Consider the following 20,183-nt stretch of genomic DNA (forward strand, 5'->3'; position numbering starts at 1 on the left):
TCCAGAAGGTAAACAGTAAAAATACTGTCCACCCATGCATGTATTACACTTGTCACAGGTGTCACGTGGCGCGCCACATCACCCCTGTGAGAGGCAAATGATTTGGGTATTTTTTTTCCGCCACGTGGGCCAACTAGAGCGTGACACGTGTCACCTTAGGGAGGGCCCAAAGTGGACCTACCAGAGCTAGACACGTGGTAGGCAGATACCTCATATGGAATTGGCGGCCTTCAAGGCCCAATTCCCTAGACTGCTCAAAAACGGCGCAGCCCATTAGTCCTAGGTTTCCGTAACCTAGGACAGAGGCACAAATCCCAATGACCTTATAAATAGGGATATTTATCCCATTTTGGGAACAGATACATTCAATGATTGCACCATAATCAATTCTCTCACATCAGAAAAACACCTGATCTCGGAATCCGAGAATATCTCACTTACTTTCCGCACCTTTTTACATTCTCCGTACACGTTCTAACTTGATCGTCGGAGGCGGAAACTCCACCCAACCGGAGTCTCCGTTGTTTTTGCAGGTATAGGCGCCCGAAATCCAGACTTAGTGATGTAACTCTCCCGAGAGACACAGAAAACCCCGAAATAATATACATGTATAGTATATTCCACCAGAGAAGACAAGCCAATATGGGCTTAGCTAGGAGTTTATTTTACTACTCCAATATAGTACGAGTAGTAATTTAGTACACAATAAACACACATACATAGTCTTGCATTTTTCTTAGGAGCAAGTACCAGAGATTCTGCTACTGCATGACAGTCCTGGACAACATTGCCAAGTTAGACCGCAAGAATCACCAGCTCCTGGACACCATTCGCACTTGTTATAGAGAAACCGGCATGCGTTGTGTGGGAAGCACTCGCTATTACTGGAACAGGCTGCACCAGCCAGTGTGCAACTCAGAGTATTGTCGACAGCAGCTCCAGCTCCCTCTAGCATGATGTTTGAAATAAGTGAGAGCAAGGGCTGCTGATGATGGTTGTCGCGATTGGACAAACCATCATTGATTTCACGGCTGGCAGTTGTGCTACTGCCTGCCATGACAATCATGCTAATAAGTAGCAGATAACCCCATTTCATCTTTTCCACGGATGATTAAGGTAATAGTTTGTGTGTGTAGTTTTTAGCTTGTCCCTCATCAGTTTTTATAGGGATAGGGATATAAGAAACACTACTACTCAGCTCTATTATTTGTTGCAACTGTATGCACAGTGTGATGAAATAATTAATTATAACGAGTGTATGAGTTGTCCTATAATTTGATTTAATCGTGATTCATAATATTTATATTATGCGAACACAAAACTGTCCAATTTTAAAGTTTGAAAAGTCCCAAAAAAATCATGTTACTTTATGACACTTAGCACCCTCACAACTCGTTGGTAGATGATAATCAATGACGGTGGACTTGAGTAGATTTAAGTGTAATTTTGTAAATATCATCCTAATTAATGTACATAATTCATGTATTATTGAACATCACCCATAAAGTGGTAAAAAAAATGTTTCAAAGTTTTATGTCCACAAAATATTTCTCATTATCACCTAGGAACAGATTGCCAAGGTATTTATGAAAAAAGAGAAAAAAAAAAAAAGGAAAAATATTAAGCAAAAATGATACTTTGGGCAATTTAGATAAAATTAGATATGAATGATTCCAAATTGGAACAGCTTTATTGACCTCGGCACCATAGTAGATCAACCAAAATATAAGGTATCCAAAGAGAAAATTTTCCTGTTTAAATATACTATTGGGTCTGATAACTTTCCTTTGCATTAGAACCTTGAGGAATCATTTAATTATTGGGGAAAATGCCCAGAATTGTGTATTTGATAATTCAGACATGAGTGTAATCATATGTACAACACATTGCCCGGTATATCTCTCATTCTGTTCCTAGAATTCTAAGACTGGACTATTTTAAGGTATGAAGGTAACAATAATCAACACAACTACACAAGTACCAACCCAAAAGGAAGAGGGGAAGGGTTACAGAACCAAGCAACAGTCATAAGTTCCTCTTTTGCAGCAGGTAAGTTGGATATAAATCATCATCTGACAAAATTGCATATGAAGCCATCCATTGAGCAGCCGCACCAATCTGACAGCCACCGCATATGACAAAGTTCGTTACATCTTATAATGCTGGCTTCCCATTTACAGATGATCGGCAAACCTGATGAATTAGCTTCGCTGGCAGTTCTCGGTGTGCCTGTAGATGCATCAAAATCAATAAAATAAACAGTATACCAAAACATTTTCAGATATGAAATTCTACAGAGTTAAAAACCTGAAAGTGCCTCATGTGAAGAATTGGTTCACATCCAACATCAGCTATTGATCTTCCATTCACTGTCTGAGAACTAAATCTTCCAGCTTCATAAGCAAAGAGAACATGCCTATCATTTGGCAGGTTTTGGCAAACTTTAAGAAGGGCGCTTAGAGAATTCATCTGGCAAAGCAAGGGAACGACCAGATCAGGTTTGAAAATGTTAATCCTGTAAGCTAATTTCTGATGACATATCTACAGTAAACTACCCCAGACGAAAAGAATCACAGAAAGGTCTCAGCCAAAATAATCACAAATTTTATCTACACAGTTGACCCCCCATAATTACGAGTATCAAAGATACACCAGCTTACGCTGAAAATAACAGTTCAAAGAAAATTTAGGGTAAAATTGCAAACAAAAACATCAGTGAAACGATTGATAAGCACCTTCATGTATGGACAGGATGCACATCCCCCATGGATGGAGCACCCTTCACCATTTGTAACTCCAGGTACAACAGTAAGATTTACTGGATCTTCAACTCCTGTTAAATTAGAGCTGCCACATGAAGTATTTTTTGTGTTTGATACTGAATCCGATGATACAGGAAAAACTATCTCAACACTAATATCAGCTCTCTTCGGAGAAGGTTTTGTGGACATCAACATTGCACGCACTGTAGCAGCAATGGAAGTAATCATTCCTGATTCTGTCCCCAGAACAAATTGAAGATGGTCATCAATATTTCTATCCAGAGCCTCTTGTAGTCTCTGTTTTATGAAATCTAATATGTTCTGGGTGGAGCCAACTACCCCCATTCCTCGTCTTTTTGCTTCCATAGCCAAAGAGAACATTTCTCCAGGGACCTCAAAATGGGCAGTAAGGAATGCATCACAGTACATGTCATTTATCTTCTCTACAACATCATGTCCAAAAAGGTCATGTACAATGCATGTACCATCCTGGTGCAGAAATATTGTCACAGATTAATAAAAAGCAGCCACTTGTACTACATTTATAAAAGCACAATAAGACTTGTGGATGAAAGAATATCTTGTAATATGCAGATGCAGATATGCTAGTTGTGCATTTGTAATATAATATTTTTTTATCACTCGGATTCATTAGATCTCTGTCTAAACTTGATAGAGGGACATATCTATCATTGGATTGATCGTATAGGGGGTTAAAATTGGTTTTTTTCAATGGAGCAGCAACATGAAATTGTTCAATGTATCATACATAACAGCTTACACCTAAGAAGATTCAGAAATTAAATCATCAGTATTATGTCTTATAAAAGGCCCTCAAAGTATAACAAGCACCTGGAAGTATTGTAAGCGTGGAAGCAAAGATCTGATTGAGTTTCTGTTATGTTGTGGATGTACTGCTGAAATTTCTTCATCTGACATCAAGGCCATCTGCTGAAACAACTCTGCGATATTGGCACCCATGTAGGAATCCGGTCCATAATACACCGTCAGGTCAGGAATCTGTGCAAATGCCTAAGAAAGAGAAAGGAGATGTGGAATAAGAAACCCAGAACTGCAATTAGAATCCACATAAATTAAGGGAGAAAAGGCAACAACAAACTTTTCATACATGAAAGGGGGAGTCCAATAAAGCTACCTCGAAAGTATAGAATAGAGAACCAGCAAAAACATATCAAAAACTAAAGAGAAACAAGCAGCACTGCAGCAGTAGTAATAATTACTTAGCATTTAGGCCAACCTGCAAAATTGTTTGCACCACATTGGAAGATGTACATGTTATTGTTGGCACAAGCTCATGAGCATGAGCTTTTGTCTCCAATGAAGTATTAATATAGATCACATGCAGTGAAGGTGGTGACAAAGAGGCAATCTCAAGATATTTCATGTATTCTGTTGTAGCTGCAGCATCAGCCAATGAGCAACCAATTCGTTCATCAGACATCCTGTAAACACCAACCTGTACAAAGCATTCACCATTGAGTTATGTTGTTGGAAGCATATTGACAGTAAATTCTTGTGTAAAACAATCATAAAATTAAGGTTTTGTACAGTAAGAATACATTACTTTAATGTGAAACATATATAAATGCATTTGTGTGGAGTTGAAATCGAAGGATGCAGCTACAAGAAGATAGGGGCTGATTGAATTTTGAAAACCACAGCACAAATAACAAGGTCATTAACAATGTTTTTTTGGCAGACTAAGGTTATTGTCAATTTTCTACAATGCCATTACCCTCTAATTTTTCAACACATTAATACTTAGCTTTAACATAAAACAGTCTCTCATGGTAAATAGAATAAAGGACTATTTGACAAAACAACACTTGTCAGATTTACCTTGTCATAGCCAGCCTGATCAAGGATTGCACGGACATTTTCCGACATGAAATCTACACCAAGAACAGCAATAAATTGGCATCCAGCTTTAGCCATATTGACAGCTCTATCAGCCATAACCAATGAGTCTGATATATGGATGTGTGGCCACTGCTTTTGGGCTGCAGTTAGGACACCTTGGACCTCAGGATCCATATAGAAATGTGCAACAATGCCAATGTTCTTTTCTTTGAGATGTTTGACAAGATCATTGACTTGTGATTCATCAGGGAACAAATATCTTGCCTGAAATCAAATCAACAGTATCATTATTATGCTGGAAATTTTCTATAGAGGATAGGTACAATGGATTTTTGACAGCAGCAGATCAAACTAAAGAGTAATGAGTTATACAAATATTCAAGAAGCAATAAGGAGGAGTCTTTCATGCATTTTTGGAATTTCGTCATTCATCAACTGATACCCTAACAAGCAGTCATAAATCATAACTTGAACCTCCAAATGGAAACCAAATTAAATACAGCAGTATAACATCACAATATTCTGACTATTACCAATTTTCTCCAAATCAGCTTGAAACCAAATCCAAATCACTGAATTGTTAAATGCATTTATATAATCAAACGAAAGGTTAACCCATCCTTCAAGCAAACTTTCCAGTCTATCTAGTTTGCCTAATTCGACTATGTCTCTCAATCTACTCCACAAATTCATACATGCATAAAACCTGCAGTAATCTGATGAAAATTATTCCTACACAAGTACACATACAAAAGTGTGCGAGCGCCTGTGCCTTCTTTTCATCATACAAACATAACCTAGTCATCATGTTTCAATAAAAACCAATACATAGGATCAACAAACTGATAATGAACCGACTTTGAACAACAGCAGATCAGCCTAATAAACAATTTATACTGATAATTCTAAAAACCTGAAAACTGTTGTCTTCATAATTCAAAACACTACAGCCACAAAATCAACAGCATTCCACCAACTAATCTATTCAAGTACACCACACATGACAAAAAAATCAAATCTTGATTGCACACTAGAATTATCTCTACTACAACACTAAAATATAAGCACGTGGATGACAACTAATTTAGTTGGTAAAAGCATTTGGGAATTACACTGAAAAGACTACGTCCTACATATCAAATCCCGGGGATGACAACTAATTTAGTTGGTAAAAGCATTTGGGAATTACACCAAAAAGACTACGTCCTACAGATCAAATCCTATCTACATCACTAAGATATAAGCACCTGGATGACAACTACTATAGTTGGTAAAAGCATTTGGGAATTACACCTAAAAGACTATGCCCTACAGATTAAATCTCGTCTACATCATTTAAAACAAAAGCGTAATTAAAAAGATTACCTGCGTTTCAGCAAAGCCACCTTTAGCAGTAATTCCATCAGCTGAAATAACCATAGAAGGAAAAGGTTCACCAAAAACCTTCCCATCTTTTTCAGCAACCAGAAATTTAGTCTTCTTCTGCATACTAATCAAAACATTATACCAAGTATTAACCCTAGAATTAACTCCCCCAGAAATTCCCCCAAAATTCAACAACCCTAAATCTTCAATCTTAAAATCCAACACTTCCTCAGGAAAAGCGCCATCCAAAACCCAGATTAAACACCCACAAAACCCTCTACTCAGCTCAGAATCACTATCCGCCATGAATCTCATTCTCCCTTCTTCGTCAAGCTTCGCGTCAACCCAGACTTGTGTCGTGCACCCCATCACACGATTCTTCGCCGTCCGATTCTCCTCATCTAACGGCGGAAACTTCGCCGCGTAAGTCAGCAAATGCTTCACCCGGTCAACGGGGTCAGTCAACGGGAGAAATTCTGCAATTAACCTATCAAATTTCGATGCAGCGAGGTCGGAGGTTTCCGGCACCGGAGTCGAGGTAATTGCGGCGGCACAAACGGAGGATGAAGAGGAAGAATTAGGGTTTATGAAATATTTAGGGGTGGTCTTGAGGAGAGGGAAATTGAGGGTAGAATTGGAAAAGGGTAATCGAGTAGGAGTAATGGAGGATGAAGAAGGGGGTTTGAGAGAAGGGATTGAAGAGAAGAAGCGTGAGGAAGAAGAAGAAGTAGCAGGAGAATTCATGGTTGAAGGTTGGAGAAGAGAGAAAACCTTGAAAAGCGGGAAAAATGGCAGAAAAATGGAGATGAAAACAGAGGAAGACGGTTATAAATGGTGTTGTGTAATGTGTAGGTGTGAGGTGAGGAATTCAAGACAAACGCGCGAAAAGGAATGAAAGAATGTTCCAATGTCCCCATTCCCCACTTCTATGGGTTCTTTCACTTTTTACTTTTTTAGGTTTTTTTTTATTCTAAGGGTTTATCATGTTAAATATTTAACGGCATGTTTTATTCACTTTATTTTTATTATAATAATTTAAAAGCAAATTTTCAATGGTAAACTTATACTTTTATTTTTTTATCAGTGGTAGCCAAACTTTTCTCATAGTTAAACTTTTTTAACGGCATGTTCAATTCACTTTTTTTTTTTTTTTTTTTTTTTTTTTTTCATATGATGCATAACCTAGCGGAGCAACCACTCCTCTTTTATTAATATTCCATTGAAGATTTTTTCTTGCTACAAAATTGAAGACTTGTATTTAATATCCCGAGAATTTTGCTTACATAGAATATTTGACACAAGGTGCAATATGGGAAGGTTGTATTACAAGTGCAATATATGTGGGTTTTTCTCGTCGGTAAATTACTGTACTGACATTGTTAATTAGAGCAGTAGATTTTTAAGTTTGGAGCCACTGTCAAAGATGCCCCAAAGTTGCGTCAAAGATGTACTAAAATTCAGTTATTGAAATTTCTTAGATTAGTTCACCAATCGAATATAAGCTTTTCAAATTGCATTGGGTTGATGGTTGTGGACCCCTTGATCATTGCTGCATACGAGTATTGTATTGCGCATCGCCTGTGGAAAACTTTGAGGAAAATAGGGCGTCGTTGAATGAATATGGTAGAAATGTAGAATGGCTTGTTTCATGCTTAGATTCTCTTCCATCAACAAACAAAATCTTAAACATGCTATTTTAGTTTGATATTACGTCTTTGTATAGAATACAATCAATACATTGACTCTCTCAAGTCTTTTTTTAATTATGTTTCATTGCTTTGGCTAAATATCGATTTAAACGGGTTATTCATTGTCTTGATTTTACTATCTTGACTATCCAAGTATAGCTCCTCGTTGGTGATGTTTGTGATCTTCTTCATTGATTATTTTTTGTAAAGAAAAAAAAAACTTTTACATATAATTTTACGGAAAGATTGCCTTAATTTTGTGTACCCTCCGTTAATTGAAAAAACAAAGCAAGAAGTATACAAAATACATACTCCGTACTACATATTTATGTGATTGTTTTGATAACCAACCTTGTCAAAAATTCAAAGCCTTGTATAAGGCAGATTCAATTCCAACAAGTTTTTCACCTTAGCATAAATTCTAACAAACTAACTTAGATGTCCAAAATACATAATTTGCTAAATTGAATGTGTTTACATGAACATTGAAACGATTCAAATAAATTTTACTACAAAGTATATAGAATTCAAGACAAAATCTTAATTGTTGTGAACTAATAATATTGTGTATGTTCCTATTATTGATGCCGAATAAGGTCGATTAATCGTGCAAAATCCCATAGGCCATTTTATTCCTGGTGATTACGTTCAAGGACCACCAAGATAGGGCAAGTAAGTCCACTGATAAAACTAATGCTCCCGTTTTAATCAGAAGCTGTCCAAATTCAAGCAACTCACCACAAACAAAAGGTATTCAAGTAGCTTCCAAAAAAAAAAAAAAAAAAAAAAAAAAAAGGCATTCAAGTAGTACAACAAAATTCTTCTTTATATTCAATCTAAAAAGCATTTTCTATTTATAAAATTTGTGTAAAATTCTTTCCTTTTTCATAAATCTCGGACGCCCTTATTTTTTGAGATTTGATAAATTGATAATAGGGTGCAAACAAATTGAGATGTGATAAATTGGGGCAAATGTACCAACCAATAAACATCCTTTCAAGTACAATAGAGCCATTTGAATCTTTATGAACATAATTGGATAGCTTTTCAATAGACAATATGAGCCCAGCTTGTTCACTTACATAAACTCTTTTTTTGTTGTTTTCAAAAGTTGGCTCCATTACATTTATTTTTTGTATTAATATATTTTTTTTTTATTTGAGGGTTTCAAATTTCATGAATTTTACCACAAATTATTTATCATTTTATAAAAAAAATAATAGGCATGATCTTGTAATTCTTCTTCTCTTCTTACTTACTTTGTACTTTGTATTATTTATTACTTACTCCATATTAATCCCTCTGTTCCTGTAATAGGGTTACATTTGCTTTTTTGGCATTCCTTTTTAATGATCGTGTTTCAATTATTTTCTAATTTTTTTTGTACTCATTTTCCTCATACATACATTTTCATGTAACTATCATTTATCAAAAAATTTACATATTCCTAATGCAACTATTTTTATTTACTACTTTCCTACTTCAAATACAAATATTCCTATTTTTAAAGTTAATTTACGATTTGATACTTAATATATGTGATATCTAATCATTGTTTTTCACTATCGTATTTTCTTTATTAACCTTATAAAATCATGAAAGGCAACCTTTTTTCGGGAATGGAGGACATATAAGAGCTATTCCTAAGCCGGTCAACCTTAAGAACCACTTATATTTTTCCCGCCACTTGCCACGTACTAATTAATTTCCTAAATACTGTAATAACCCTCCACTAATTTTGAGAGCAGCATAATACGAAGTACAGTAATTATTCTTGAACTGCTACTGTAAAATTTTTACCACAAATTGGTTCTATGGTCTAGTGGTCAGGACATTGGACTCTGAATCCAGTAACCCGAGTTCAAATCTCGGTAGAACCTTATATTTTAATAGTTGTGCTATTATTTTTACATAACTTTTGGGAGAAATTTTGCGCTTCAAGTATAGCTGAGCTGATTTAATATTTTATACTTCATTTTTTACCAGAGAATACAATGCAATTTATCAAATTAGTTTTTTAAAGAAGACTTTTTATTCCATGGACCATTGCTCTCCCAAATTCTCCACTTTGATCAGGAATATTAATAATTTGTAAATATGAAATAGGGATGGACAATAAGCAGGAATTAATCATGACCAAATCATATTACGGAGTACTCGAAAATGTTGTTTAAGTAATAAATAAATAATGGTTATTGATTAGCATATAAATTCAAGAATACAAAGTTTTTTAAAGCTCGTACAGGATTTCAAATCGAATCCTATAAAATTCTAATCTGGACAAGTTTGAGCTTGAGTTTATGTTGTTGCGATTGGAATAAAACCAACCAAAACTAACACGGTGTGAGGGAATAAACACAACAAAAACTTTCAACCTTCCCCATGGACCATGGTTGACATTTATGCTCATCTCAAGCTCCTCACAAATGAAAGATCGCGTGCTCGAAAACTACTAAAGCATAACAAAGCCCTATACACCAAAGCACTTTGTTACAGAATATATTCATTGCTAACTTTATTCGTAACTAGCTTGATTGTTACGAGCCTTACGGCCGGCAAGTTTGCAAAAAGGGACCTTCCAAGTTCATAGAATCATAGTTGCATGATGCATGTACATTGCAAGTTTGCAAAAAGGGACCTTCCACATTACAATGCCAGGTATAGGAGAATAATATCTGCATATAAATGTCGATTTTATGCTCACTGACAAATTTTTGATGTTTCAGTTGTTGGGTTAATACTCATTTGAAAGAGCTGCTTTGATTAGAAACCATTTGCATTTTAGAAACAATCCAAGCAATCCTAGAAGTAAACATCAACTTTGAGTTCCTTGAAATGAACATTTAAATAAGGGGCGATACAAAATGCAGATACAAAGGGAATTTTTATTTCAAATACCAACTCCAGTGTTGTTATATAAAGAAAATCAATACAATAATACTTCTTTACAGCTCTGTGACCAAAAAAGTATATACACTTTTGAGACATATTGTGCCTCAAGATAGGTTAGAAAACAAACTCGACCAGCACAAGCAAAACTTGCGTTCCATCATTTGGCAATATTTACAATCTAAGAGTTGGGCACAAGAATTATAAATATCTTCACCACTTTCTTGACGGATAACAAGTTCCCTCTTCTTTAAACTAGATGCACCCAGATTTGTACATTCACCTTCTGAGATTATCACGAGAAAAGAATGGATGTCGGAGAGCTTCACGAGCTGTGAGCCTCTCCAACGGATCGTATCTGAGCAGACCTTGTAGAAGATGTATGAAATCACCACCAGAATGATCCACATGTTGCATTACAAGGTTCTGAAACAGAAACAAAAACAAAAATTAATGATATGATCAACACATCACAAGAGATGAAAAGGTAAACAACATAGTATTAGTGCCATCATGCCATGACCGACATGTTAATACCTGGAGTCGCAGCAGCTTTGAAACTGCTCTAACACTCTCCCGAGAAGCTGCACCTTCTGGCCAGTCCAATCTACCTCTTCTAACATACTTCTCAGCATGCCGACTGCCAATATAATATGCAACGTTAAATATATCCAAGTAGAACACAAACCTTGGTAACCACATCAAAACCACTACTATATTTGTTCCCTGAAATGATTAGTACTTACTCTAATCTCTTAAGCATATGCTGTGGCAATGGACCAAGCACCCTCTCCATCATTGCAAGATGTTCCAAGTTTTCATGTGTCTGGAACAAGGCTTCTCCCTACAATTAAAATAAGGAATACAAGGTCAAGATATTTACAATCACGTATAAAAGGGCATCCATAATTAACATCAAGAAGGCAGACTTACAGAACAGAGTTCCACGAGGATACAACCAACACTCCAAACATCACACGGGTAGCTCCAACCAAGGCCTACATATTTAAGATAGTATCTCAGTAACACACAAGGAGAGGAAAGAAAAATCAGACTAGATTGGGGCAATCATTCAGTACAATTTTAACAAGAATTGTACCAAGAATAACTTCAGGAGCCCTATAATGTCGAGTTGACACTATATAATTCTGATCTGCACGTTCATATGTTGTGCTACCAAAATCAATGACTTTAATAGCACTTGACTTGGGCACTCTCTTGTAATATGAGCTATCCTTGGGTGATCGAGAAGAACCCTGCATTTTAAGTCAAAGATTATTAAGAACCAAGTAGGTGCAAGGACAGCAGAGATAACATGAACCAAACATCACATCAAATGCAATACACAATAACAACAGAAACACAAAAGGTTAACCAATGCAACACAAAAGGTAGCCGAAAACCAGACCTTGTAATCAGGGACCTTAACATAGTCAGGTGAGACTAATAGCACATTCTCAGGCTTCAAATCAGTGTGTATAAGATGAAGGTCATGCATAACTGCAACATTTTCCAAAAAGCTCAATGTCATGAACCAAACAAAACCCAGACATGACAGTTAATGATTTCTTATGATGTCTTCCCTGAGAAGATAACAAATATATAATCTAGGGAAAGGGAAATCAAAGATGTGCCTATTGTACTAGATGCCAGGAAGATAACAACAAAATCAGTATAACTAAGGGAAGATATATTTTAGTACACACATGCTACACATTCCAACAGTTGTCTTCCAATCTCACGGACATGATCAATGGGAAAGGTGCGGTAATTGTTTTTGCGAAGGAAATCGTATAAGCTTGGTCCAAGCTTCTCAAAGACCTGTTAAGACCATTTCAATTCACCAATGATTTCTTAACCCCAAAACTTATGTGTAATTGGGGAAACCCATTCTAAATCAACTATATACTTACAATACAGATATGGTTACGATAGTCAAACCAGTTCCGTAATTGCACACAACTGCAAGGAACAAAACAATTTAACCACTGCAGTCAAACTTAAAAAGCCTCTGTGACAGTGCCATCAATGGCAGCAAGCACAGAGGTGCAAATGCAAAACAGAAATATAACTCACCGATTGCCTCCTTTATCATGTTTACCGAGCTGTTGCAAAACATCAATTTCAATCATTGCTGCCTCGCGGTACTTTTTAATTCCACGTACAATCTTTATTGCCACCATTTCCTTCCTCTCACGATCCCAGCACTCCAATACCCTACCAAAAGTACCTGAGGCCCAATGTAATGCACACATGAGTTTTGGTAACATAAAGATCACTAACCTTCATTAATAAACCTTTCAATTTATACATACCTTCACCCATTTTGCTGTGGACCTTATCTGAAAAGACATAAAAGAAGCAATCAATACCATGTACCAACATAAATCTGAACCATCCTACTATACTAATCTACATGAGTATACTGTTAAATTCTCCGATTTCCAAATTATAGCCTAATGTTTTTAAAGTTACATCAATATTAGCACAAAAGTATGGTATACTCAAAGCCAAATTGAATACAACCTAATACTTAATCAGTAACTAAATACCATCATATCTACTTGGGACAAGCAAACCAGTAACACAAAGTAAAAGAACAGTTTTAACAATGGAGAGTGTATTTACAGCGAGAAGTTAAATCATCTCCAAGCTCAAACATGTAATGTCCATCTTTGTCATCTTCCCTCCACGGGGGAGAACCATTTCTTGCCACTCCCTTACTAAACAGGGAACTAGAATGTTCCGAAAGCGCAGCTGACGGTGCAAAGCTTGAAACATTCCCAATCTCTTGTCCACAAAATATACCTATCTGAGCCTACACACAGCCATTCATCCATGTTTCGCTCAAGTTAACACAAAAACAAAACCCTATCATCTTTTATTTTCTGGGCATTTTTGTTATATTACTTTACTTCAAATATTTTCCCACATAACATTATTCATAACACTTGTGACCAAATTTAAGAACCACCAAATTAATAAAATAAATCTTAGCTATCATATTTAAAACAGATCCCATCATCAATTTGCATTAAGAAAACCCTAATTTAATAAACATCGCCTCAAGCATGAATTAAAAATCAGAAATTTCTTTTAAAAACATCAAAGAAAAAAACCCGTTTGCAAAGAAATTTAAATTCAACAAAACTATCCAATTCATGATTTCAAAGGCTATGCATCATATATATTCATAGAAAAAGCAAGTACAAAAAAACTTCAATTTCATCTTAATACCAGAAATTTGAGAATCAAACAAGCATAAATCGTTAAAAGACAATAAACAAGCATAAAGCAACAGATCTGAACAAGAATAATTGAATCAATACAATAAACTACCAAGAATCATCCAAATCAAAATCAGATCAAAATCACGAATATAATTCAATAAATTCAGCCAATTCGAATAAAATATCACCAGATCTAGCCAAAAAAAACACCGAAAACAATAAATCAAAAACGAAAAGATCGTATACCTTGGGAGTTTGAGGAGCAACATCCCATCCCAAACGCGGACGCTTCCTGGGACGACGATCCAGGTGAGTCATAGGAAACTCGGTAACTCGTTCAGTTTCCATTGCAAAAAGCTTCGAATTCGATGAGAGAGAAAGTTGAGAATTGGGAAAAGAATTGAGGTGAGAAAAACCCCTAGCCTAACACAGATGAAAATTATAGGGGAATCCGATGAGATTGGTAAGGCGGTTGAGAGATGAAATCGGGGACGTACACGTGGATGGTTTTATTACTGTTGGATTTATAATAGATTGACTTTTTCTGGATTTTGTGTATTTCACGTTGTATTGTTGCTTTTGTAATTGTGATTAAATAAATGTGATTAAAGTATTATTAACTAGGGTTAGAATTAGGTTCGCATATTCGGTATGTTATTCTAATTCTAGTTAAGGTCATTAAGGATTTAAGGAGTTGTGTTGACAGTAACTTATGGATTAAACTTTTTTTTGGCCCGTTTGAAGTAAGGGATGGGCCGGCAGATCTCGTGCTTAAGTGGGTCATGTTTAAAATGAGCAAAGTACAAAAGATGAGAAGAGTTTTTTTTTTTTTCTTTTTTGCATGAGATGGGCAAGCTCCCAAGAGAACAAACACTATCAAAATCGAAAACAAAAGGAAAGAAAACAAAAGCAATAAAAGACTCCACGACGCCACTTCAAGCCTTATTTGAAGGGATAAGTCTCGCCCGAGCCACTCCACTCAAATCCTCCAATAAAAAAGCACAAAGATCCTTCGGGATCGCTGAAAAAATCACCATCTTTTGATCAAAGTTGACGCATAGTCAGCCAACCAAGCAGCTGCTCGATTAGATTCTCTATACAAGTGCCCCACATACACTTCCCAACCTTGTAGATAAGTGATTGACATTTTCGAATGATGTGAATGTACAGAGAATGAGGAGGAACTTCCTCAACCAACATACGAACCACTACTTCTGAGTCAATCGACAACTGAATCCTTCGATGACCCCCATTCCAAGCTAGAGCAAGCCCTCTAAGTACTCTAATAAGTTCTGCGTTTGTATTGGTGCAAATACTGCACAAGTAGAAAACACTTCAAATATTGTGCCCCTGTGATCCCGGATCAAACCCTCTGCTTCGGCCTTCCCTGGATTACCCTTCGTTGCCCTATTCGTATTAAGTCGAACCCACCCAACATTCAGATATTCCCAACGTATGAATTTCTCAACCATGTGCCGAATTATGTTCCCCACAATAGATGTAGGCTTTTCGATTGCTTGTCTTGAATCACCAACACGAGTAAAGATAAACGCTGCTTGATCTATCGGGATACTTACTTCATTAGCAAAGCAAACAATGAACATAGAGGTGTTTATTCAGGTAATTAGGTGAATTCGGTGAGATTGGACGAGTCTATTCGATGAGATCATGATAAATGATTCTGTCCATATTTAACTTCTTCAAAGGTGTTAAGTAACCTTTTTTTTTTGTAATTAACGAAGCATTACACGTGTAAGAGATAAATTTAAACTTGATGTAGATAGAGCCACAATGACATATGATGTAACAATAATTTATAAGTTCAAATAAGGGTCAATAATTCTAAGCAAGGGCCAATTCGGTTAAGGGTACCAGGATCCCCTTGAATTGAAAGAAAATTTTTAACTAACCGAGCTATTCCTCACTTTCATAAGGCTATCTAAGTTTAATTTATAAATAAAATAAGTCATAATAATGTCTAATAAGTTAAATAGCTTAGATAAAGATCATCCAATTAATTTCAACTTTTAAGTACAATTCCTTCCAATATTTTAAATCAAGTTAAATAGACATTGAACCTATTTTTTTTATTAACGTGGTTCTCCCTTTGTACTTGAAAGAGTGCTTATGTTTGATCGACATATTAATATAATTATTATATATTAGTAAACTTAATATAAAGTTGATATTGTTGAAATATAAATTGTGACTAATCTAGTAAAGCTTTATTTAATAACATTATGCTTGTACTTTATATAATAGTACAAATCAAGTCAAAGTTACGGTTGGTATGTGAACAATACATAAATCAAACTAATACATTTATGAGAAGGTATTGTGTGCGAGCTGCCATACGCATAATTACGTGGGGCAGGCTTGACTGATATGTTTCATTTGTTGGCTAATATGTTTTTTGTGTTGGCTGATATATTTCCTTTGTTGGCTGATTGTGTTGGCTGATATATTTCCTTTGTTGGCTGATATGTTTCTTGTATTGGATGATATGTTCCTTTTGTTGGCTGATATGTGTTTTTTTAATCTATGATATGTTCCTTTTGTTAGCTGCTATCAGACATTAGTTAGCTGATATGTTTCTTTAGTTGGCTGATATCTTCATTTTGTTGGCTTATATGTTTTATTTTCTTGGCTAATACGTTTATTTTGTTGGCTTCTATGTTGCTTTTGTTTGCCGATTTCATCCTTTTGGTTGGCAGATTTGTTTTATTTGTTGACTGATATGTTTCTTTTGTTGGCTGATACGTTTTTATCAATGTCTGATATGTTGCTAATGTTGGCTGATACGTTTTATTAATTATATTATACAAGAATATAAAAAAAAGTAACGCATATTCAACATAAATTGACGAAATCGCTACTCGCTACTCGCTATATCCTCCATTGTTGCAAATACTTCCATCTCTCTTTCTTCACAAACCTTCTACTCTTCAACTGTGGAAGCTTCTCTCATGGAAGTCATCTTCTCACATCTTCGCTCTCCTCATCGTCTCCATGGCCACCCTACCTCCGCCGCCGAAATTGGTTGTCGGAACAATTTTGGGTTAGTTTATGATAATGTCGAAATTGGCTCTTTGGGATTACGAGAGAGTTCTAATTCTAACTCTAGGTTTTGAGCTTCATCATTGTCGTCGTCATCGTCATCTGAGTCAGAGTTATTGGTTGATGCTTTAGCTGTTGTATCATCGATGTCGCCGCACGAAATATTGGGTGTGGACTGCCGCACCCAATAGTATTTATTTGGATACGGCGGGAGTATTTTTTTCTTATATTTTATTTGAATAGGGTGGCTAACGCGTGCGATGTGCGCGCCGTCGAGGAACTTTTTCATTCGTTGGTTACATTAATGGAAAATATGTAAACAAATATTTTAGGGATATAAATGTCCGCAAACTTCTTGTCAAAAAAAAATTAAAAAAAAAACGTCCACAAACTATTCTTAATAATTAAAAAAAAAGCAATTAATATTAATGAAGGTTGAGGACAAGATAAAAAAAAACACTTGTACATATTGATAAAGGTAAACATGTAAATGCACATTTTAAAGAGAAAATACAAGTATATAACCTTTATCAAGGGGTGTATATGTAAATTACGTTTAACTTTGGTTAACTGTTATTTTCTCTCTCCTCTTTCAACCTTTTGGCATTTTCTGATTTTCTCTCTACTCCTTCAACCTTTTGTTGTTTTCACTCTCCTATTTTAACCTTCAATTTTAAGGGTGGAGAGTACACCTTTTCACTATATGACGTCGAACAAGTCGAAATCAATGGAGGGAGAAAAGTTTATCTACCCTATGGGGCTAATCATGCCCGTTATTCTCACTTTGTTATTTGGGTTTTCGTTTAATTCCGGCGGCGAAGCCATCTGAAGTCGAATTTAATGGAGGAAAGAAAACTTAACTACCCTTTAGGGTTTACCATGCCATTAATTTCTCCTTTTGTTATTAGGGTTTTCGTTTAATTTCGCCGGCGAAACCGGCGGAAATGGAGTCGAACGGACTTGAAAGAGAAGGTGAAAGTGGGCAGAGATTGGAGGGAGAGGATAAGGTGGGTGGGAAGAAAAAATATGAACAAGAGGAAGAAGATGAACATGAAGAAGAAGAAGGTGGGAAGAAGAAGATGATGAATAGTAGCAAACGGAGAGTTTACGGTGTTAATTTTTAAAATCTCACTACAGGAAAATAGCTTTTTTCCAATGGCTTTTATCCATCGGAAACCTACCCAAATCCATCGGAAAATTTCAGTTGAAAAATACCTTTGTCGAAAAATCCAACTTTTCCGATGGGAAAACCGTCGAAAATGAACTTTCCAATGGATTTTAAGCCAACAGAGTTTGGTAATTTTCGATGGCTTAAAGCAATAGGAAATTTCCTATGGCTTAAACCGTCGGAAAATAAATATTTTCGATGGCTTTTGAGCCATAGGAAATTTCCAATGGTCATGAAAACCATCGGAATTGTCTGATATTTCCTACGGCTTAAAGCCATCGAAAATTTCCTTTGGCCAAAAGCCATAGGAAAATTCCATTAATTTCGACAGATTAACACTTGGATTTCAATGTATATTTCCTTTTGTTTCCTTTTAACCTGCACATAGTGACCTGTTTTTGGCAAATCTGGTTATATGAAATAATAATTTAATATAAAAATACGTAAATATATATATATAAAAGGTTCATAGATTAGATTAGAGTAGATTAGTTATATACAAAGTGAAATTCTAATCATGCTAGATTAGTTATCAATACTAGAATTTATATAATTAACGACAATTCAATAACGACGAACTCAAAATCTCGTCGTTGTAAGCACTGTTTATTCACTTTATAACAATGACCAAAAATGTTTCTCGTGAATGATAGAGTGATTGCCGTACTTGATATAGATAATATGATATGTCCGTTGTTAATAATTTGGAAAAAGAAAAAAAAAAATTAAAAAAAAATGATCTGTCGTTAAAAAGTGGCGGGCACTAAAATTTCAAAAAATCGCTAAATCAAACCTTTTTCTATCTTTACTTCCAAAATATTTCACGCAAAACCCTTTAATTTCTTGCCATCTTTTTATTTGGATTTCTAATCAAGCGAAAATCAACGATCAAGCAAATTCACTCAAAATCAAAGCTCAAAACGACGCTCAAAGCAAATCAATACTATTATTTTAAAACAGGAAACTTAAAAGAAAATATAGAATGCCACGTCGTCTTTTTATTTTCCAAGGGTTTTTTTTTTTTTTTTAAACATTTTTTTTTCCTTCCAAACAATGCTTCATTCAGACACTGTTATCTGAGCAATCCTCTTTCGCTCTCCTTCGGATAATCTCTTTAATTTATTCAAGGTTAGTTGTAATTTTTTCCCCCTTTGATTTTTCATATTTATAGTAATTTTAATTTTAATGTCTAAATTTTGACTGAAATTTCATCAATTCCTTCATGTGTTCTTTAAACTCTTATATTGGGGTTGATGGGCTAACCTAATTTACAGTTTGGTAGGTGTTTATCGGACATTTTCCATTTTAACTTCGATTTGTCATTTTGAATTGAGTTAATGATGAATAGTATCGCTCTACAATTTACAATGTTTTGTTTTGGAATTCGATTTATCTGTTTTTCATAATGTCAGAGGATGCAATAATGATACTCGTCCTATATCATTCAGTTTATGATACAGTACATACTTTAAATCAAACATATGAATTTTGAAGTAAAAAGCGAGTGATTGATTATTGTAGAAATGTGGATCTAATTTGTGGGTAATAACATTGTTATGTGTCATTTTAATTTTGTTAGGTTGAAGAACTTTGTAGATCGCTCTTCTGTCCCAAAACTAAATTAATCTCTTTTAAAAATCCATTCTTTGTTTGCTTTAATGTTTAGTTATTTTGTTATGCCTATTGTATTTGGTATTTAGTGTACTTTATCTCCTTCTTCTTTTTCTGGGTATCTTATAGGAATTTTTTAGATATTATTTTTCTTCCATTTTTAGTATATCGTATGGGTTTCAGTTTGATAGCTGGGTTAATGACTGTTTAAACATAGGTTTTCTTCATTTGAATATTTGGGAATATTGAATTTTTGCTTTCTGGTTAATTATTTTTTTAAAAAATATTGTATTTTTGAAAGTTGAAAATCCATATAGAAGATATAGTATTTATTTAATTTTTTTGGCAATTGATTTTTCTACAGTATAAAGATTATGGTCTATGTTAAACTAAATTGACTACTAATTGATTTTTGATACTTTTGCTATAATAATTTGATTTTGTTTGATGAGGGTATTGCCACTTTTTGTGTGTTTATAGTTGAGTGCGTGAAGAGGAGGTTTGATTGGGTTTAGATATAAGTTTGAGTAAG

General features: G+C 35.1%; 1 protein-coding gene, 1 non-coding gene and 1 pseudogene across 2 annotated transcripts; 1 reads left to right on the forward strand and 2 right to left on the reverse strand.

Moving 5' to 3' along the window:
* Positions 1-1,488: 1,488 nt before the first annotated feature.
* LOC110687828 (quinolinate synthase, chloroplastic-like) lies at positions 1,489-7,456 on the reverse strand. The gene is made up of 7 exons (XM_021864472.1): positions 6,009-7,456; positions 4,623-4,907; positions 4,021-4,239; positions 3,615-3,794; positions 2,736-3,251; positions 2,308-2,469; positions 1,489-2,229 (listed from the first exon to the last, which is right to left on the reverse strand). The coding sequence occupies exons 1-7, from the start codon at positions 6,750-6,752 to the stop codon at positions 2,155-2,157; spliced, it is 2,181 nt and encodes a 726-aa protein (XP_021720164.1). The 5' UTR covers positions 6,753-7,456; the 3' UTR covers positions 1,489-2,154.
* A 2,048-nt stretch (positions 7,457-9,504) lies between these two features.
* TRNAQ-CUG lies at positions 9,505-9,576 on the forward strand. Its single transcript has one exon. It is a non-coding gene; the product is annotated as a tRNA-Gln (tRNA).
* A 985-nt stretch (positions 9,577-10,561) lies between these two features.
* Positions 10,562-14,241, reverse strand: LOC110687830 (annotated as a pseudogene).
* Positions 14,242-20,183: the final 5,942 nt, after the last annotated feature.

Source organism: Chenopodium quinoa, unplaced genomic scaffold (genome assembly GCF_001683475.1).
Source record: "Chenopodium quinoa cultivar QQ74 unplaced genomic scaffold, ASM168347v1, whole genome shotgun sequence".
NCBI classification, from domain to species: domain Eukaryota; kingdom Viridiplantae; phylum Streptophyta; class Magnoliopsida; order Caryophyllales; family Amaranthaceae; genus Chenopodium; species Chenopodium quinoa.

Coding starts and splice junctions, on each gene's coding strand:
- LOC110687828 (XM_021864472.1), bottom strand. CDS start 6,752: ATGAATTCTCCTGCTACTTCTTCTTCTTCCTCACGCTTCTTCTCTTCA. Junction 4,908..6,008: donor GTGGCTTTGCTGAAACGCAG/GTAATCTTTTTA, acceptor ATTTGATTTCAG/GCAAGATATTTGTTCCCTGA. Junction 3,795..4,020: donor TGGTGCAAACAATTTTGCAG/GTTGGCCTAAAT, acceptor TCTCTTTCTTAG/GCATTTGCACAGATTCCTGA.